The 22,706-nt window shown below is 42.9% G+C and overlaps 1 protein-coding gene across 1 annotated transcript in view; it reads left to right on the forward strand.

The window, feature by feature from the left end:
- The window catches only part of ada (adenosine deaminase), a 92,232-nt gene that overhangs the window by 52,025 nt on the left and 17,501 nt on the right, over window positions 1–22,706 (forward strand). The window contains exons 4-6 of the mRNA XM_070895037.1: window positions 4,277–4,420; window positions 10,488–10,603; window positions 15,492–15,613. Coding sequence (XP_070751138.1) covers window positions 4,277–4,420; window positions 10,488–10,603; window positions 15,492–15,613 — 382 coding nt within the window. The remainder of the gene's footprint in view (window positions 1–4,276; window positions 4,421–10,487; window positions 10,604–15,491; window positions 15,614–22,706) is intronic.

Genomic DNA, 22,706 nt, shown 5'->3' on the forward strand with positions numbered 1-22,706 from the left:
CTGAAACACTTTAATTTCAGCTTGTGTATGAGGATGTAAATGCTTGAGTAACAAAGTACATACAAAAAGGAAATTATTAGTCATGAGCTTTGGAGAGGCCTCTATTGTCTCCATACCTAAAAATATTAATGACTGTTCCCATAAAGAGTCCAGCGTCACAGCCTTGGTGATCTCTTTTTGCCCCTCTCCCAAGTCTGAATATGCAATCTTCTCTTGAAATTATATAAAAGGAATATATATTGTGAAGAGATGTGTCACACCAGTGCCCAGGACACTTATGTGAGTACAGCAACAGCAATATTGTGCTTGTTACTAGCCACAATTAATGGGTGACTCAGCCAACCATTTGATAAAGCTAATTTACCTAATGGTATGGAAGAACATGAGCATACCTGTGCATTTAGAACAATGAAGATTTGGCAATATTCACTGCATTCTGACATGGTGTATCAAATTTACAATGAACAGCACACACAATGCTTTGATGACCACCTATTAAGATGTTGCCATAAGTTGCACACTTACCTTAACAACCTTGTATTTATCCGTAAAACCTGCTCACAGATTCGGGCCAAAGGTAAGACTTCATTGATGTATTTGTCACCTTCATCGATATTGTTGAGGCAGAATTATCTTTCCAACTCTCTCCTCTTAATTGGGCTACCTTTTATTGCAAGATCTCTAATTGCTGAATGCAGCTACAAAGTATTGTGTTCCTAACACAGATGAGACTGCACACAGGGAGGTTAAAGTAACAGTGACCTCAGTCTTTATTAAGACACTCCAGAGTGAGGAACGGGCTCCAGGGGCCGGCTTATATACAGTACGTCCAAGGGATGCTGGGATCCCTTGGAACTTCAGGGGATGCACTCCCTGGTGGCAGAACATGGGAGTGCATGCTTTCAAGATACACAACATCACTTCCCCCCACCCCCAAAGTCAAAGTGAAAACTATTTACAAGGTGAAACGGTTGGGAGCCTTTCTTTCCCTGGTGGACTGCCTCGGTACAAATGTCTGTTCTGGTGTGTTGGCTGTGCCCTCGCTGCACTGGTGTGTTGTTGGCCGTGCAGGGCTGCTAGGTGAGCCTGGCCTTGCTGGGCTGTTGGTTGTGATGGGTTTGATTACCTGGTCCGGGGTGGTGTCGTTGATCCTTTGGGTGTGTGTTGTGGGCTCCAAAAAGGTGGTGTCTGCTGTGGGTTGTTCAGGGCAGTCTCTGAACCGCAGCCTCGTTTGGTCCAGGTGCTTTCTGTAAATTTGTCCGTTGTCTAGTTTGACTACAAACACCCTACTCCCTTCTTGAGCTATCACCGTGCCCGCGATCCACTTGGGACCATGTCCATAGTTTAGCACATACACAGGGTCATTCAAATCAATTTCCCATGACACAATGGCGCGACCATCGTTTACATTTTGTTGCTGCCACCTGCTCTCTACCTGACCATGCAGGTTGGGGTCAGCCAGCGAGAGTCCTTTTCATGAGTAACAACAAAATCTAACTCAGGATTCAAAGGCCCTCGATGGGTTTCAGCACAAGATAAAAGCAAATGGTAGCACATACTTCAGAATAAAATGGTCGTCTTCACCTGCAATGGATGTGAGGAGTCTGTCAAGAAAACTCAAGTGTAAAAACATTTTAATATCTGTCGGATTTGCTCCAGAATTACGTGCACCCCGGGACTAACCTTTGATTCATTCATGGCTTCATGAACTTTCTGCATCCATTGCTGTTGTTTCATATCTCCCTTTTTGGCCTTGGCTTCATATCCTTTACCACCATACTTTTGATCTTCACTAATGCATTTAATATGAGTCTTGTAATCCTCATGTGTGCTGTGGAGATCAGAGATGAATGTCTCCCTGCCCTTTTTGGGTAGCACTACGCAATTACCCCACAGCCTGAATGGACAGCTCATCCTTTTGCCGCTGGAATGGCTTGATTAGCTCTTGCATTTCAATGGGGATGCTGGCCCAGCTCCCATGCAGTACAGCTTTATTTTTACTAGGTACAGCAGAGGCTCTTGGCTGGACCAAGTTCTAATCTGGCGAGCCGTGACGGGTGATTTATCATTTTCAAACGCTTCCATGATCATCAAAAAGTCTGTGGGCTGTGCCATTTCCACCCCCGTGGTGGGCAATGGTAGACGACCGAGAGCATCCGCACAGTTCTCGGTGCCTGGCCTGTGGTGGATGGTATAGTTATACGCTGATAGCGTCAGTGCCCACCTTTGTATGCGGGCTGAGGCATTAGTATTTATCCCCTTGTTTTCAGCGAACGGGTATATGAGGGGCTTGTGATCGGTTTCCAGCTCAAATTTGAGGCCAAACAGGTACTGATGCATTTTCGTTACCTCGAACACGCACGCTAATGCCTCTTTCTCAATCATGCTGGAGGCCCTTTCAGCCTAGGACAAGCTCCTGGTTGCAACTTCCCCGCAATGTTAGCTTGTTGTAATACACATCCGACTCCGTGCAACGATATCATCCCAGTTCCAGCGGAATTTGCTCAGCGAGCTCCTTCCAAGCAGTATGGGGCCATCGCCCAGGACAATCCAGAGTGGCAGTTCATGCACCGTGCCCTCATCGGTGACCTTGACCATGGCGCTGCCCAGGACAGTGATAAGCTCTTTGGTGTACGTTCTCAGTTTCGTGTGGATGGGGCTCAGGGCTGGTCTGAGTGCCTTGTTGCACCACAGTCTCTCAACCATCTTTTTACTCATGATGGATTGGCTAGTGCCAGTGCCCAGTTCCATGGCTACAGGTAAGCCATTCAATTTTACATTTAGCATTATAGGTGGACATTTCGTTGAGAATGTGTGCATCCCGTGTACTTCAGCATCTGCCTCCTCTCTCTGAGGCATGAAATTGCTTTGATCCACCATGGACTGATCTTCCTCTGCCACGTGGTGGTTAGCAGGTTTTGCAGAGCTGCAAGCTCGTTGGAGGTGCCCCATTGTTCCACAGCACTTGCAAACATACTCTTTTGAAGTGAAATGAACAGGCTGAATGGAAGCCTCCGCAACGCCAACAAGGTGTGAATTGCCTTGCATTCATCCTTTGTTGTGGACTCGGTCATCTGGATCACCTGAGGCCTGCTGGCTGTTGCAGACTCGTGGTTTCTGCCCTGTACATTTCTTCTCGCAAACACCATTCCAGTTCATTTATGAACATTACTAGCACTTGTGTGCTGAGATTTGTTTGGTGTTATCACTAGTGGACATAAATGCCTGTGCTATCGCCTTATGGAGGGTCAGTGTCTCTACAGTCAAAAGTTTTCATAGGATGGTCTCGTGGCCAATGCCCAGTACAAAAAAAGTTTGAGCATTTGCTCCAGATAGCCATCAAACTCATTGTCCTGCAAGTCGCCTTAGCTAGGCGACATAGCTCGCTACTTCCTGACCTTCAGATCGCTGGCACGTGTAGAACCGATACCTCGCCATCAGTACGCTCTCCCTCTGGTTAAGATGCTCCCAAACCAGTGTAAACAGCTCCTCATACGACTTATCTGTGGGTTTCACCAGAGCCAGAAGATTTTTCATGAGGCTGTAGGTCGGTGCCTCGCAGACTGTGAGGAGGACCGCTCTCCTTCTTTTTGCAGTGCTTCCTTCTCCGTCCAGCTCGTTGACTACCAAGTACTGGTCTAGCCGTTCGACATAGGCATCCCAGTCCTCATCCTCCGAGAACTTCTCCAGGATGCCCACAGTTTGCTGCATCATTGCATTGGATTTGTATGCTCGTCGTCAGTTATTGTATTCCTAACACACATGAGACTGCACACAGGGAGGTTAAAGTAACAGTGACCTCAGTCTTTATTAAGACACTAGAGTGAGAAACAGGCCTTGGGGGGCCGGCTTATATACAGTGCTCCCAAGGGATGCTGGGACCCCTTGGGACTTCAGGGGATGCACTCCCTGGTGGCAGAACATGGGAGTATATGCTTTACAGATCCACAACATTATGCTCCAACTATTTTGCTACCAACCAGAAGCAAAAGGACAGCTAGTCACTGTTGCAGGAAATCCCATCTACTGAGCTTGGAGCATTTCCTGCTCATCATGAGCTCACTGGGAATGTTGTGCATGTTCTGCTTCTTGCCCCAAATCTGCTGCTGTGCCAGAAGTGTATTATTTGCCCACTTGTTGTATGTTGGCTGATCGCATTTTCAAAAATACTTCAGTAAAACCTCACCTATGTACTATTTTGTTTAAATGTCAATATTTAAGTGTCCAAAACTTTGCTTACTCAGTCTGAAAATAATCACATTTTTCCTACATGTAGTGGAGACAGAGAAGCTGTGAAAAGAATAGCTTATGAGCTTGTGCAAATGAAAGCCAAAGAAGGTGTTATATATTTTGAAGCAAGATACAGTCCTCATTATCTGGCCAACTCCAATGTTATTCCCATTGCTTGGAATCAGAAACCGTAAGTAATCAAAATACATTACTTAAGAAATAATATATTACATGGCAATTTTATTTTTGAAGTATTTTGGCAGCAATGTTTAACTGTTAATATATTTTTTAAGGTTTCTTTCTCCAGTTACTATTAGTGGTTAAACTGCAAAGGGCTCTCGTATATTGGAATAAATAACTCTGTCCAAAGTATAAAGTGAACAATTTAGAGAATTTATTGTTCCATAATTCATGAGCTCTTGCACCAAGATGTGACCAGAAAGAACAGCACCCTTAATGTTGTTCCCAATCCAATGTAAACTAGACTTAACATTCAGTGCAGGTGAAAGGACACTCTGAAAGTGCCTATCCTGAATAGCAGCAGGCACCAGAGAGTACTGAAATGTTTTGTGCATTGAATATGTTTGCATTACCAATGACTTTAATACAGTTGATATGGTGTAATCCCTTTTATTATAGGAGTTTCATGCCATGATATAAATGTGATGAGGAAGGCTTCTGCAATCAATACAAAAATTGCAAAGGGTATAAATAATTATATAAGTGTTTATTTACATCGGAAAGTGTAACACTGGAAAAGACTCTGCAGTCCATCTGGTTGGTCACAAAAACGAATACCTCAATCATCCATTCCCTTAAATATCTACCCAGTTCGCCCTGAATTTTCCCCCACTTTATCTGCCACCACTGCCTCCCTGGGCAGTCTGTCCATACATTCACCACCCTCTGCATAAAATAATTAAATATAAACTGTTTACATCATCCGGGGTCCCCTGATTATAGAATGTGTAGCATTCCCAAACATAGTATTAGAGTTTTACCTTGCAATGACAGTTCTTGTGATACATACAATTTCTCTAGATTCAGAACTGTTTTGAATGGACCCAGTAATGAGATGTGCATTTATCATTTGCAATTATTTGGTTGATGGCCAAGACCATCGTGATCCTAAATGCTGTTAACAGGTGACAATTTGATGGTTACAGCCAGTTTATCTATTTAAAAAAATATATATATTGTTTGGTGGTTTATCTAATGTAGTTGCGAGCGTCAGTGTGTTAATATCTTTTGTTCTGACATGACCAGGTTCCTTAATGTCATACACTGATCTGTGCTATATAAATTGTATTAAATCATCTTAAATAATAGTTTTTACTGACAGCTGTGCATGGAGTTGAGATACGAATCAGACCTTTGAGAAGGGACATGGTCAATGATTGGCTGTGCTGCTTTGATTGACAGCTCAGTCACCAGAAATGTCGTGTTGGCTTGTCAAATATTGCAGGCATCTAGCTCATCAATTAGTCTGAAGCCAGCAGAGACTCTGGACTGTCCATTCTGTAGTAATGTTTCACCATCAGAAGTGAGCAGCCATTTTCAAAGATCAGTATTGTGTTGGAAATAGCTCAGGAGAAGTATCTTGTTTTGGATATGCTGAGAGGAGTAAAGTTTGTAAACTACTATAAATATACTGTTTTGCGACCTTTGAGAAGGTGCAGAGGACATTTACTAGAATATTAGCGGGGATGAGGGACTTCGGGTTATGTGGAGAGACTAGAGAAGTTGGGGCTATTTTCCTTTTCGGAGATGTTAAGGGTAGATTTAGATTGAGAGGTTTTGATAGAGTAGATGGGGAGAGAAACTGTTTCCACTGGCAGGAGGGTTAATAACCAAAGAACAGAGATTTAAGATCATTGGCAAACGAACCAACCGGGAGAGGAGAAATTTTTACACGGTGGGTTGTCGTGATCTGGAATGCACTGTCTAAAAGGATTGTAGTGGTGGCAGATTCTATAGTAACTTTCAAAGGGAATTGGATATGAACTTGAGAAGTTTTTCAGGGCTATGGGGATAGAGCAGGGGAATGGGCATAATTGATGGCTCTTTCAAAGAGTTGGCACAGGCATGATGGACCAAATGGCCTCCTCTCCTGTAAGGTTCTATGATTTTTATACTGAATTACTTGTCTATTCTAGGATAAATAAATTGTCTGTCATAGCCTGAGCCTTAATTGGATAAAGTGCACATTCAATCTGCCTACACATCTGTCTCTAGCTTCTCTTCCCATCCTTACATGGTCAATACTGAGTCCCTTAAGGATCCAGCTTTGGCCCCTCTCCCCCTCCTCCTCATTCATCTACATTCTGCCCTTTTGCAACATTATTTGCAGATATGGGGTCAGCTTCTATGTATATGCTGATAAGGACCAGATCTACCCCTCCATCACTCCACCACTTCTCTTAACCCCTTCACTGCCTCTGTGCTATCTGACTGCTTGCCTATATCCAGTCTTCGACCTCCGTAACAAACTGTATACTTGTCACCAAATCCAACCCCTCCATGGCAGCTGTTGCCAATTGAACCGGACTGTTCACAACCTCGTGTCCTTTTCAACCCTAATCTGAGTTTCTGTTCCAAATACTTTCCATCACAAAGACCACCTACTTCCAACTCCATTTATATATATTTAAAAAAAAACACCTTTCCCCTACTTCAATTTATCTGCTGCTGAAACATTCATTCATGCTTTTTGTCAGCTCCAGACTGAATTACTCCAGTGTTCGCCTGGCCGGCTCCACCCCCCTAAACTTAAGCTCATTCATAACTCTGCTGCCAATATCCTATCTCACACTAAGTCCATTATCTCCTCTTCTGACCTACTTTGGCTACTGATCCTCTTTTCCCCCATTGACTCCAGAATAAATTTCGGATGATTGTGTTTAAGTCCCCCCCCCCCCCCCCCCATGACCTCATTTCTCTCTCCCTGCGACCTCTTGGAGCCTAAAACTGATGACTACTGAACTGTGTTTTTCTGTCTTTGGCCTCCTGCCTGCTGCCTCCCCCTCACTTTACCCACCATTAATGGTTGTGCTTTCAGCTGCCTATGTCAATGGCATTCCTTCCCTAAACCTTTCCACTTTTTCACCTTCCTTGCCTCTTTTTTAAGACCCTTCTTATATCCCTCCTCTTTGAGCAAGCTTTGGGTCATTCCTCAACTTTTCCTCTTTTGGATTGGTCTTTGTTTTCCTTGGGCCTCTGAAGTGGCTTGGAACATTTTTCTATATTTTAAAAGTTTTTAAAAAAATATATTCATTCCTGGGATATGGGTGTCGCTAGCAAGACCAGCATTTATTGCATGTCCCGAATTGCCATTGTGAAGGTGGTGATGACCTGCCGCGTTGAACTGCTGCAGTCCTTGTGGTGAAGGTACTCCCACAGTGCTGTTTGAGAGGGAGTTGCAGGATTTTGACTGAGTGACAATGAAGGAAAGGCGATGTATTTCCAAGTCAGGATGGTGTGTAACTTGGAGGGGAACTTGCAGGTGATGGTGTTCCCATGCGCCTGCTGCCCTTGTCCTTCTTGGTGGTAGAGGTCGTGGATTTGGAAGGCCGAAGTAGCCTTGGCGACTTGCTGCAATGCAACTTATAGATGGTGCACACTGCTGCCACAGTACGCTGTTGGTGGCGGGAGTGCCAATCAAGTGGGTTGCATTGTTCTGGATAGTGTCGAGCTTCTTGAGTGGTATTGGAGCTGCACTCATCCAGGGAAGTGGAGAGTATTCCATCACACTCCTGACTTGTGCCTTGTAGATGTTGGAAAGGCTTTGGGAGATCAGGAGGTGAGACACTCACCACAGAATACCCAGCCTCTGACCTGCTCTTGTTGTTATAGTATTTATGTGGTTGGTCCAGTTAAGTTTGTGGTCAATGGTGACTGCCAGGATGTTGATGGTGGGGGATTTGGTGAGCAGTGGTTAGACATTTGCTTGTTGGAGATGGCCATTGCCTGGCACTTAAGTGGCAAGTAACATTTGTGCCACATCAGCCCAAGCCTGAATGTTGTCCAGCTCTTGCTGCATGTGGGCATGGACTGCTTCATTATCTGAGGATTTGTGAATGGAACTGAACACTGTGCAGTCACCAGAGAACATCCCCACTTCTGACCCTATGATGAAGGGAAGGTCACTGATGAAACAGCTGGTTATAGTTAGGCCTAGGACACTGCCCTGAGGCGGTGCTACATAAATGCAAGTTATTTGCCCAAGAATTCCTGTCATCATCATCATAGGCAGTCCCTCGGGATCAAGGAAGACTTGCTTCCACTCTTAGCATGAGTTCTTAGGTGGCTGAACAGTCCAATACAAGAACCACAGTTTCTGTCACAGGCGGGACTGATAGTCATTGAGGGAAAGGGTGGGCAGGGAGCCTGGTTTGTCGCACGCTTCTTCCGCTGCCTGCACTTGATTTCGGCATGCTCTCAGCGATGATACTCGAGGTGCTCAGCGCCCTCCCAAATGCACTTCCTCCACTTAGGACGGTCTGTGGCCAGGGACTCCCAGTGGGGATGTCGCACTTTATCAGGGAGGCTTTGAGGGTACCCTTGTAACATTTCCTCTGCCCGCCTTTGGCTTATTTGCCGTGGACGAGTTCCAAGTAGAGCGCTTGCTTTGAGAGTCTTGTGTCTGGCATGCGAACTATGTGTCCTGCCCAGCGGAGCTGATCAAGTGTGGTCAGTGCTTCAATGCTGGGGATGTTGGCCTGGACGAGGACGCTAATGTGTTTGCGTCTGTCCTCCCAGGGATTTACAGGATCTTGCGGAGACATCGCTGGTGGTATTTCTCCAGCGACTTGAGGTGTCTACTGTACATGGTCCACGTCTCTGAGCCATACAAGAGGGCGGGTATTACTACGGCCCTGTAACTGGTCAGTGAATGGCACCTGCTGTTAGTTAGACTTGCTCTTGCCCATTTAATCTCCACGATATTTTGCGCTGGAAGTGAGAGCTGGAAATGGTGCGATGCGGGCATCTGGGATCTGAGTAAACTGGGCGAGCAACGGTGTAACATCTTAACCAACCAGATTGAAGAATTGTGAAATATGAAGTGCAAAGTGAAATTCAATGTCAAATCAAGTACAGAAAAAAGAGAGGGAAAGAAAGATTAGATTGAGGTAGAAGGAAAAAAAAAAAGAAATTAAAAAAATTAACTTTAATTTAAAAAAAGAAAAAAATCTCTAACCACAATTAAAACTTGAAGGAATGAGACTCCATACTTGTAATAGTTAATTTTTAGTGCCAAAGGTATGGCAGTAATGAACACTTATCACGTCATTAAAAGGGTACTTAGATTTGAAATAACTTGAATTCACTTTCTGTGGCGGGTTTACTTCGTATCTACTGTGCAAGCACAGGAACTTCACGCCAATTAATGTATTTGAATGGGGAGCCAGACAGCAAGATGCTGGTTTCGCCAAGCTAATGGCGGAGCAGTGAATCTCCGACAGCAACTTCTCAATTTGTGTTTAATTGTACATCTGCCTTTGCCTGAAGTTGCTGTGGTATTATGGTGAGTGCTATTTGCTTTGTCATTATTTTGAAAGCAATCTTTGGGCCTTTATTTTTTGTTTATAGCTGTAGCCCAAGTCTTCAACTGTTAGTGCCTATTCAATCTGCCTACCTCCTGAAAATGAGGAGAATCTTGTGATGGCATGTGGTATATTCCAGTGGGAGGCATTTTATTCAGCTCCTGAGTCTTACTATTGACATTTGGGCAGGTAAAGGAGTAGTACAGTTCAGAGAGGATGCAAAATCCACTTGCAGGAGTTGTCAGCGATGGCGAACAAATAGAAAATAATAGTGTGATAGTCAAACGTGTAATGATCCCTATGTCTTTGTTTAAAGATTGGTGTTATGTTTGTTTATTTGCTGAGATGTTGTTTATACTTACTTTATCTTTCTGATGTAGTTTCGTAAAAAATAAGGATGCGTCAATTGCTTTATTTCACAAACCAACAAAAGTGAAATACAACATTGGCCAACCTACAGTAAACCTAGTAGTTAATGTGGAGTTACTTGCACAGGGATTTTCAGTGTTTTATAAAGAGATGTATAGTGTAATACTTCTGAGTTAAACTACTATCAATTTAGAAGTCATTGATGACAAAAATTACTTGCTTTTTTAAAACTAGCACATCAGACTTGACTGCATAAATATGTATGTGATCAATCTGTCCCTTCTTTAATGCGCTAGCTAGTTATATAAGAGTCTGACTTGATTTTTGTTTTTCTTCCATAACCAGAGGGGACCTGACTCCAGATGAAGTAGTTCACCTTGTCAACCAGGGTTTCAAGGAAGGAGAAAAGGATTTTAAAATCAAAGCAAGGTCCATCCTTTGCTGCATGCGGCACATGCCAGGTAATATATTACTGCTGGTATAGATATTTTTATATCTGTCCGTTTATCTATAATCTAATTTCTAATTTGCATATATTGAGCACTTTAAGTGTCGGACTTGCTTCCTGACACACCTTTTTACAATTTTCGGTCATATTTTTCTGTTGCTGTTCAATTTCCTATTTATTACACGGAGCTGCGATTCAGTCCTCCTAGCTGAGTCTCCAAACTTGGTAGTGTTATCACACTGACCTCTGGATTAGGCTGATCTCTGGCTGACTGGATCATGATCAGCATCAGCTTTGTTCCTCCCAGCTCCGTCATGACTATGGTGTGTTCTTGCCACTGCTCCCCCACCCTCATCAATATCACTGCTGCCTTGGTCCACCTGAAGCCCCCTCAGGCCACCTTACAATTATCTTCTGGCTTTCGTGCCAGTATGCCACCACTGAGATTTTTTTATTGAAAAGTATTTGTACACAGTATCGGGTCTTTTTTTTAAAAAAAAGGCTATTTACTAGCTCAGTCATGAACAGGCTGAAAGATGGGATCCTGGAGATGGGAGGAAGAGTGATTAGTGGGAGGGGATTGGATGGATGAAATTTCTCTTTGCAACCTGCTGCTGCCAGACCCTGGTCAGCTGTCCCATCTCCCCTCTGACCTCCCACAGTCATTTTCTCCCAACTCTGCTTCCTCTTCCCTTGCGAGCTGCCTACCAGCCCAGCTGGCACTGGTATGTTGCAGAATGATAATGACGCAAGTGCCAAGTTAGGGGAAAGATATCAGCAGTAGCAGAAGGTGAGGAGAGACCATGGGATACGATAGTACATAAGACTGCCTCCGGGGGGTGGAGAAGGAGGAGAGAGGGGGACTGATTCTTTGTCTAGTTGCCCCATTGCTACCAGATGTTGGATTTTCCCCTCACAGTGCTGCCAAAACCCAAGACCATGTCCCAATTCTGCAAGGCTCTGGGAACCCCATTATGAATTCTCCATGATCCTGGAGCCGCCACTTCCCAAGGCTACATGACCCAATCTTCCTTTCCAACTGCTAACAGATCCTAGAGCCTCGTTGCACAGGTTTCCCTTAACCTAATAAATCTCATCCAGTTCTACTGGATCCAGGATCCATTTCCCTCCCACTCCGTCTGCTAATCCCAAGATTCCAAACCTTTTCCCAAGGGCAGCAGCTGGAGATTTACAAACTGCTTCCAGTCTGTAAATCAGCAATTAGTCTCTCATTGTCTACTGGGTGTGCCTATTTAGACCACTACCCTACAGGGGCTATTTGAGCAATGATTTGGTAGGCTCAGGCCAGATTAAGCACAGCTCCATCATAGCAAGTAATTATCAAAATAGTGCTCCAGCCCTACATTATGACTATGCTGCAGATCCTTGATAAACCATACTATGCCACAGGAGGTCAGCTAGTAAACAAAATATTACAGGAACTGGAATAGGCCATTCAGGCCCTCAAGCCTGTTCACTATTTCATTAGATCAGGGTTGATCAGTACCTGCCTTTGTTCCATATCCCTTGATACTCTTACCTAACAGAAATCTATCGATTGCAGTTTTGATGATTTTAAGTGACCAACATTCACAGCCTTTTTGGAAACAATTCCAGATTTCCCCTACCCTTATGTAAAAAAGTGCTTTCTGATTTCACTCTTAAATGGCCTAGCTCTAATCTTAAGATTATGCCTTCTGGTCTGGATTCTTTGTTTTTCTGTATCTAGCCTATTTAAATCCGTTCATCATTTTGAAAATCTTGATTAGATCACCCCTCAACTGTCTCAATTCAAGGGAGTACTGTACAATCCAATTTTATGTAACCTGGCCTCCATAATGTAGCCCTTTAAGCCCTATCGTTCTAGTGAATCTGCACTATACCCCTTTCAAGGCCAATATATCTTGAGGTTCAATGGCCAAAGCTGAACACAGTACCCCAGATTGGGTCTGACCAAGGCTCTCTACAACAAAGCAGCCCTTCCTCACTTTTTTGTATTGCAACCCCCTTGAGATAAAGGCCAACATTCCATTAAAGAGACCTTCCTAGCACAAATGGAATCCTCAGAAAAGTTAAATTAAAGTACTTAGAGTGCTGACTCCCACTAGCTCAAATCGAATGCCATTGACATAAATGCCAACATTCCATTTGCCTATTTGTTTACTTTTAGTATCTGTGCACTAGCTTTTAGTGATTTATGTACATGGGCACCGAAATTCCATTGCTCCTCCACAGCACCTAGTCTCTTGCCATAGAGAAAATATTCTGAGACTTTATACTTCTAACCACACAACTTGCTGTGCCTCCTAACTTATTATTATCCTAGTGTCCTTCATTAATATATAGATCCTTGGGAAACAACATCCCTCCTGGGAGTGGTTGGCTGCCTGTTCCAGCTCCGTGAAACACTGACGTGAGTGGGTTCGGGTCGGGTTTGCAATTTTTAAAAGTTTTAACGTCTCTTCCCTACCCCAACCCACCTGTTTTGAGGGGGTTAAGATTCAGTCCTCTATTTCTGATGGTTGATTCCAGTAACGTGCCCATAATTGATGATAAACTGACCAGTCTGCATTTACCTGGATTCTCCCCCTCTCCCTTCTTTCTTTAAATAATGGAATGACATTTGCAATTTACTAATCCAATAGGTGCAATTCTTGAATAGAGGTTTGAAAATTGTGATTAAAGCATCTGCAATTTACTTTTTAAAAAAAATTAAAAAAAATAGCCTGAGGTGGTATAGTAAGGTGCAGGGACACTACATCTTTCTTTGGACTCCTTCAATCTGATTGGTTAAGAAGATACACTTGCTTTCCCTGTTCACTCCGATTCCAGTTTCCCTCACTGTGATGTTATCAGTTTGCACTTTCAGCAACTTGCCATGCAAAAAATTAAAAAACCTAAACGTGCAAGTCTAACTAATGGCAGATGGTGTTGGATGCTCTGCTACAGCAAATTCTAGCCCATTGTTCTAGAAAATTATCCTGAGCATTTGGAGAAATTAATTGCCTTTACGAGTTATTCTTCCAGTCTATTTAAAAATTAATATCTCCCATTATAGCTACTGTTCTCAAAAGAAGTTTCGCCATCCATTACTTTTATAAATTGAACATAATTAACAATGGCCCAGAGTTTGCGGTCCAAGGCTTCCCGTGGCGGATGCCTCTGACCTCAAATTTTACGAAAGTACCTGTAGTTCCCGGATGTTCGAAGACTTCTGGTCCTGGGCTTCTATGCGAGATCCTGCGTAGAGGCCCAAGTATCGCAGCAACGTATGGGCTTTGTACACATCACTTGGATCACATGGGCCGGCCCAACGTAGGAGAATCCCCATTCATACTTGGTGATTCGAATCACCATAACTATGCATGGGAATACCCCCCAAAAGACACAAGCCATTAAGATACATTTTTTTTAAATCACATTTAAAATTAATCAGAATGGAATTTAATTAATTATTTAAAATAACAATTACATTTTTTAAAATAAATTTACATTTTAATGGGTCTAAAAAATAAACTTCTTTAATAGGATTTTAAATGTTTAAATCATTTTAAAAAAATATATATATTCTGTGCTTTAAAAGCTTTACGCTGATAAAAGCAGGCCTTAGGCCTTAAGCCTTAAGCCTGCTTTTATCAGTCATAAGAATTTGATGGACATTCACTCGGCAAATAGCCCAACTCTCCACCCGCGGAGGCACTTTACCTTCGGATGCATGCAATATGTCATGAGAATTCTTGACAGATCAAGTTCTGGGTTTAGGCACATGCGCTTCGCATGCCTAAACCTGGAACTTGGGATCCCACGGGCGCGTGCGCACCTCAAACCCACCCATGTGGAGTGCAAATTCAGGCCCATTGTCTTTTAGGGTCCTTTTTGTTTTCTTCTGGCTTTAATTTTTTTGTTTAAACTATGAGCATTGATTATCTCGTAAAGGAAACTGGCCTGAAGGAGTTTCTAACCTGGTGCAATTGGTATGATAGGGTGAAACTAACATATGTAGAGATTATCATGTGGTTTGAATTCTGTATCAATTCCACTCCCCTGCATTATTGAGCTCTATCTCTCCCTAGCTAATTCCTGGGATGAGCAGTCATCAACACTCACTGTGTAAACAAGAATTCTAAAATATTAACACTAAGTAACTTCAAAAGTACAAAAGATAATTTTTGTGTAACAGTTTTTGCCCACTAATTAAAAAAAATGAATGTGAAATTTTGATTTTTAGTTTCGAAAAATGCAAGATTGTGCAAATTACTATTGCAATCTGAAGTTTAAAATAAAGCTCAACAAAGTTTGTGATTTGAAGCTGTAAACTGGACTTGAGCCAACCTAATTGATTGTGTTAGTTACTTAAAATGAGGTGGATACTCAAACTGAACGAGCCAAGATTGGCAAGAAATGGCAGATATATAAAGGTTTTTGAATAATTTGATGAGCTTCTCTGTAAACACCTGTCGCAGGGATTTTGATGAACAATTAGTGCTTAGCTCTCGTGTTACACTTTACCACCCTGTAAACTTGGTGTAAATAAACTTAGAATGTACCACAGTTGTATTTTCCCAACCTTAATGAAACTTTATCTGTGTGTGATGTACAGGTCTCGTTACTGCTGCAGTGTCTGTGATGATATATGTATTTATGAGCTTTGATTGTGATGCAAGTAAAGCTAAAGAGTGCCGCTTATCTAATCAATAAGGTCATTTAAATCAATATTGAAAATAATAGTTATGTAGTACCTTGCGACATGGGTCGGAAATTGGTTGGGAAGCAGGAGTTGTGATCGTACCTCTGAAGAATGAGCTAAACCATGTCCTTTTTTTTATTTTGCCAATAAAATGTATAAATGTGTGAATGATAATGATTTAAAAGACAAAATGATGGTATTAATATGTTTTCAGAATGGTCTGCTGAAGTTGTGCGCCTGTGTAAGAAATATCGCAATGAGGGTGTTGTGGGCATTGACTTGGCAGGTGATGAGTCTTACTGTGATGTCTACTCGGGCCATGGCAAGGCCTATGAGGTAGGTATTTGCCTTCAATATGTTGGTTTGGAGCTAGGTTCAAAAATAAGAGATTCTATTTTGTCTTTTAGAAATGTGAAGTTAGTGATGGTTACACTCCTGGGATCTGTAGAATAGCTCTTCAATATGGTATCGTCGGGTTCTCCCCAAGTGGAACACCACATAAATGTTGTTTCCGCCGATTCTCTGCTGAAGTTGGGGTGGCTGATCGGGAGAACCCTTGAGAAAATTCCCAGTGTATGTGTGTGTGTGTATATATATATATAAACAGTAGGTTTGATTTTTTTTTTTAAATCTACCATTATTGGGCATATTCAAGAGTAAGTACTACACAATATACTAATTTAAGCTTAATAGAATATGGCTTGTGTATAGGATATTCTCTTGCATGTAGGGGACTTGGTTATTTCTGTGGATGTGCTCCCCATGGCAATTGACTGTTGAGCATGTGGTGCACCTGACAGACTGACTGGCTCGGCTGGTGTTCATCATCAGTGTGCACTAAAGATGCTTTAAGATCTTTTTGAAAATCGAATATTGCTAATACAGGTTACAATTTTCACACTAATTACAAGAACTGTTGTCACATGACCATTATTTTGCACATTGCAGAGATCACAAGAATAGTTTCAGGTTAAGTAATACCTGTATGCTTGTGAATAAAGAGATCCGAACAAGTTAAATTTTATGATCTAAATCTTTCTACTGTTCTCCCTGTATTTAGGTATGTATAAAAGAGAAAATAGACAACTGTATAACTGATGAGATGCCCATTATTTTGATGTCAGGACAGTATAATAACTTATTAAATAATACCCTAAATCTGTAATATTTAATTCCTGTTTGTAGAGATGAGATTTTTTCTAATACCTTCAATGACTAACTAACTAGTCAGTATGAAGAAGAAAGAAAAATATATATTGGCCTTGAATTTAAATAGGTCACACCTAAGAGTGGGGAAAGGCTGCATGCCTTACTCATGCACATAGGAACACATAGTACATCTATTTGTATGTCAAATAGTGCATGACTGTCACATTTCAAATACCAAAAGATATAAAAAAAGAGAAAGCAAGCCAGTCTTTTTATGCTGCTTTTTCTGAACTTCATAATCTGGCATCTCCTCAAGGGCAGATGCCAAACAGCAGCCAATCTGTAGTGACTTCCTTCAGCAATTGGCCTCTAACTGACCGTGGTATATTCCCCACAGAAATACATGAGTAGTTGCCTGAAAAGGACAGGGCAGATTAAATACTACTGCATCTTGACACCAAAACATTACAACTGTGCTGTAAAGTCCAGATTACCCATGAACAATGCCATGGGTGATTGGTTAGTGTTGTAAATAAACCTATCCCTGTCTGTCATTGCTTTCCTGCTCTGTCAAAGCAAGCCAATGAATGTGACCGTTCATAATAACATGACATCTGTGCTTCTACATCAGCTCATATTACTGTGCAGCTCTGATTTAAGATGATGAGTCATGTGTTGACCAGTCATTCTTGTATTCAGGGAAACTGTGCCACAATACCTCACTATTGAATCTTGGGCAGATAAAATGAAGTACTGATGTACTACAAAACACCTTCATTTTGCTATTTAACAAGATCATATTAAAGTACAATTGAAGCCTTTAACCTGATAAAATAATGACTTGTTTAGTCATTGTATACTCATTGTAGTGTCCGATAGTTTGGAGATCTATCTTGTGTTGAATCATGAGTTTATGGCCTAGACTTCCTGCCTTTGCCCCACATATCATCTTGGCGTATGTGGAGCCATAAAATTCCTTAAGAATGCATTCTACAATGTCCCCAATTCGTCTGCACCCTGCTTCTTCCCTCGCTCAGTAGCACAGGATATATCCACCCATATTTGAGCAGATATATGTCAGTCAAATCAGGAAAATACATCTTCAAGTTTAGTTCACGTGATTTGTTTGGTTTGAAGGCTGAGTGCAACAGACATCTGTTAATTCCAGGCATCCAACCTTCTCGCGTGGTGAAATCCCAGAAATCTCTATTTTTGGATCGGTGCCTTTGCAAGCACTTAGTATGACCTTGCATAGGCAGAGAAAACTACAGAATAAAAAAAAACTCTTGCCCCCAGTCTGGCAGAATTGCTTGACCAAATTTGGGTGTCCAACTCCAAAATTCTAATGTCCCCTAAGGAAGGGGTCAAGGCCAGGGGCATATTTCCACGACCAGTGGAAGTCCTGTTCCCTCCATACAAGTGTCTGGTGGCCTGCCTCAGAGATTCCATAGTGCTGCTACATGCTGCTTCTCACTTCATTGGAAGGTAATGCAGTTATCCTTTAATGGGAACAGTCTGCAGAAAGAACAGATTAAGTGTAATTTTGCAATTGGATTACTGTATTAAAGTTTTAAATATTCATTTACGATACCTAAAGCAGAAATTTTAAAGAATTTTCTGTTGGGAGTATTATTTAATTTACAATCCACACAAGTCTGAAGTAGATGGCAAATTCAAACCTGGCATGTAGCACACAGAAAAATCTCATTCTGTGGAGACAAAATCTGAGGAAACCTAATTCCAAAACAAAAATGGCTAGTCAGTGGAATTCATCCAGAGTTACTGCTAACTGGAAGGGAGCAAAGTGAAAGGTCTTTCAATTTGAACTGTAGTCTGCATTGATTACTTTGTGTGTTTGATGATGCTGTTCTATCAATTTTCTGTACCTTCTGATGAGATACTTCACACCTCCTAATGTAAATCTCTCCTGGGTCTACGGCAGGAGGAAGAACAATGAGTACTTAGCAATTTGCTTCTTCAAATAATGTGTTCTCTCGGCCACCAATATCTATAATTTGTCATCAGTTTCATAAATGTGCAAACAGCAATATGTTATAGACACTTAACGTGAGTATATAGACCTGGCTTCTTGGGTGCAAGTAAATTTAATACAAATCACACTTGCATGGGAAAATTCCAAACCAGAGATATTTGATTGCCACAGCTACATGGGATCTACCAATTAGACCTAATGGTAGCTCAGACATCAGTTGGGCAAGTGGGCATCCGAGAATCAAGCAAGTAGGCTGTAGCCTGTTTCTTGCCTGAATTCATACAGGCTCACAGTACTCTGGCACAAAGCACACAAGACCTCATTAAAACTCTGAATTAAATCTCTAACTGCTGTCTGTGATTTCTAATGCTTTTGGCTAGGAATTCATTGACAACTTTGCATGCCCATGTAGCTGCGGCAATCAAATATCTGATTCGTAATTTTCCCGTGCAGGTGTGATTTGCATTAGATTTACTTGCACCCAAGAAACCAGGTCTATTGACGCAAGCAGAGCCATGTGGATATTTGAGGAAACCTGGGTTCATTGCCTGCACTTTGACTATGTTTGCCATTTCTTTGAACCAAACCTTGTACAAAATCAACCACAGGGGTGGTTCTGGTGGTGGTTGTGAAACTGATTCATTTCTAAGCCAACAAATTATTCCAAGTCACTATCAGTGATGTATACTAAATAGGTCAGCTGTGAACCAAGGTAGCAAGCAGGTGACAAAGCAGTGTTTGCGCTGGGAACTGTTTCATTGCTTTCCCTGTAGAAAGGTGGAACCTTGAGCATTTACTGTATGGCAGGTTTCCATGGAGTTCAAGGCATCATAAGTGTCATTATGTAACCACTCGTGCCCCTACCACTCCTCATGCTGTTCATGGGCAGAAGGGAGTTTAAAAGTATGGTAGCCTAATGTTATGGTACTTGAACTAACCATTCAAAAGGTTTTAAGCTCAAATCCATTTGTGGACTAAAGCGCAACTTAGTTCATTAACATGCTTTAGGAAAGGGAACATACAACCGCTACCTGGTTTGCCTGCACATGACTTCAGTCCGATACTCCTCATGGCCTTTTAAAGTGGTAATGACCCAGTAATTGGATCATGACAAGACTTGGGCAATGCTAGTCCAGTGAACCTTGCAAAGTCCTTCTCACCAACAGCTGGGGACTGGTGCACACGTTGCAAGAGCTTTCCCACAGACAATCGAGCAGCAGGCTGACATAGTCCGTGCTCAAAATCCCATATTTTAGCCAATCCCTCCATGACCATGAGCATGGTCTATTCCACTGGCAGGATAAACCAACTTGTGCTGTGGGCACAGTGGTACACAGTCGGGTGGACTTGGCTCAGAGTCCTAAACATTGAGTCCAGGCCTCATGTTCTATCGCTTTAGGACAAACAAGGTCAAGGAAACTTCTTTCTAATGACCATTTACAGTGCTTCCACCTGCCCCCCCCCCCACCCCCCAACCCCCAAACTGATAAATTAGTAGTCCTTCATATTGGAGGAAGCATGGGGGGGAAGTAAGGGCAAAGATTGTACTCTGGATGGAGTCTTCAGTGTCCATTAACGATTCAGTTGGGTCACTCCTAAAAGACATAGTTGCCAGAATTGACCTATAGCAGATGGAGAGAGAACTAACACAAGGCAGTGACTTATTTGCTGTCTTCCTCACCAACTATCAGACTGTCCCATGATTTATAGATGTTGCCACCACACAGTCCTTGAAGACAAAGTGAGGATGCTCATTGTGTAGTGTGGTGCTACTACTGTGCTTTGTAGGACACAACTGAGCATCCACCAGATGTTCTGGGCTATCAGTCACAGAAGAATTGTATATCACCACAATCTGTAACCTCTTGGCCCAGCACATTCCCTCACTCTGCCATCACCATCAACCCTGGAAAATAATGCTGGTTCAATGGAAAAAGTAGAATGGCATGTCAGGAACAGCACTAAGGACACTTTCGAATGAGGCATCAACCTAGTGAAGCTACAACACAGGGCTACCTGCATACTAAATACCACATCCACACCAGAATGGTGGACAATTAGTTAATTAATGGGAGGAAATTTACTTGAACATACCCATCCTTAACCATAGCAGAAATTAATATTTGAGAGCGAGACAAGGCTGAAGTGTTTGCAAATGTCTTGTCAAAAGTGCCAAGTGGATGATTCTAGTTGGTCTCTTCCGGAGGTCTCCACCATTAAAGATGCCAATTCAGTCCACTCTGAAATATCAAGAAGCAGTTGTGTACATTAGACACAGCAAAGGTCATAGAATCGTAAAGTAGTACACCACAAAGAGGCCATTTGAGTCTGCACCGGCTCTTTGAAGAGCAATCCAGTTAGTCCCACTCCCCTGCTCTTTCCACATATCCCTGCAAGTCTTTCTCCTTCAAGTATCATGGGCTCTGTAAACAACCCAGCAGTAGTTTGTAAGACCACACAAACATCTACCAACTAAGCCAAGCTGACACACCAGAAAAAGATGTGTTGAATTAGTGGCTGAAAAGCACACCTGAAACAGAGTGTACACAACTTAGTTTGTGGCAGAGTGGCTTGACTTAATGTATGAGTGAGTGAATGAAGGAGGAAGAACACAAAAAGGATGGTACTAGCCTTGAGCCGAGGGGAATCATTATCCTTTGTCATGGCCCACTCCCTCTATATTCATAGGTACCACCATGTCTAGCATTACTTTGTTCATATTAATTCATTTAAAATGAGGGTTCAGCATGTTTCCACCTGTTTTATGCTACCATGTTCTGCAGCTGGATTAGTACTGAGATATTGGAGGTTTGAACAGCACATAAATGTGGTGGCCAGGGGCATTGGAGGGAGCAGCCGGAAATCAGCGTGGTCCTGGCCTGCAAGACCATCAGCAGGCCGGGGCCATTGGAGGGAGCAGCGTGCAGCGGCCCAGCCCAGAAATTGGTGCGGTCCCGGCCTGCAAGACCATCAGCAGGCCGGGGCCATTGGAGGGAGCAGCGTGCAGCGGCCCAGCCCAGAAATTGGTGCGGTCCCGGCCTGCAAGACCATCAGCAGGCTGGGGCCATTGGAGGGAGCAGCGTGCGGCAGCATACCTCTGCAGGGAGCAGCGCGTGCTGCTGCAGGAGGGGGACAGCTACGAAGCCAGGTCGCTCATTGCAATGCGGGCAAGCACAGCAGGAGGGGGTGAAGGAGTGGAAAGAGTCCGTAGAGGGAAGTGACCGGGGCCCCAAGAGAGGCGTGAATCTGGGGCCCAGGGGCAGCACAGGCCAGCCCACACTGTGATATGTGTGCGTGCTCGGTCTGTGCAACAGAGCTAGTCTCCAGTTAGTCTTGGGTAATCCTTGCCACTGGAACAAGACCTAATTCTATCAAGCCCATGTGGTGGCTGGTGTGCAATGGCCACCACATGTTTATAAAAAAAAAAAAAAAAAAATCCAAGCCCAGGCATCTTCCACCCTTCACGATGTAGTTTGGGATCTGGAATATTAGGTCCTTTATTGAAACACCTGTGAACTCATCCCTTTTCGGCATGGAAGCAAGTCATCCTCGTTTCGAGGGACTGCCTATGATGATGATGACCTGTGTAACAGCCATGTGACCACCATCCAGCCTAGCTTGTGTGTGAACATGAATCATGCATATTAGTTGTGTGGTAAACTTGCTTTGCAGGAGCACTTTTAACATCAAAAATTTGCAGTTTGGAGTAACAGTAATAGTGTATCTCATTGCACAATAACGTGAAGCTAAGAAAGAGCTATTTTGTGAGGGCTTGGCATACAGCCTCAGTATGAAACAAGATGAGAGAAAACTGCAGGTGGCCAGCATGCATTACCCATCTACTTGATCTAGCAAAGTTGCTTTACCTTAGCAGACTTACTGAGGCAATTAGCCATTTTTTCTCATTTGCCTCCAGGTCCTCTGGATGCTGAAGACTGTATAGGGTAGATTTTCATCTTTTTTGCACCTAAGAAATACTTGATTCCCAGGTACAACAAAAAGGAAATGGGGATGCCGACTCATTACGTTGGGTGTCTGCCTCCAATATGCTGCTCCAAGATTTCTGGATGGTTTGTAAAAGACCTGCTGCTGCAGTAGGTTCAGATCCAGCGCAATAATGCAGTTGAGGTGGGAGGACATTCCCAGCTCTCCCACTGCACAAGGACCCTCTCTGGACTGGAGGGTCTGCAGGAGTCTGGGAAAACCCAGAAGATTCTCCCCTGCCCTCAACAGGCCTTGAAAGTATGATCATGGTGTTGTACCCCGATCTCAATACAAGGCTCTGTC

Source organism: Pristiophorus japonicus, chromosome 12, assembly GCF_044704955.1.
Source record: "Pristiophorus japonicus isolate sPriJap1 chromosome 12, sPriJap1.hap1, whole genome shotgun sequence".
In the NCBI taxonomy this organism is placed as follows: Eukaryota; Metazoa; Chordata; class Chondrichthyes; family Pristiophoridae; genus Pristiophorus; species Pristiophorus japonicus.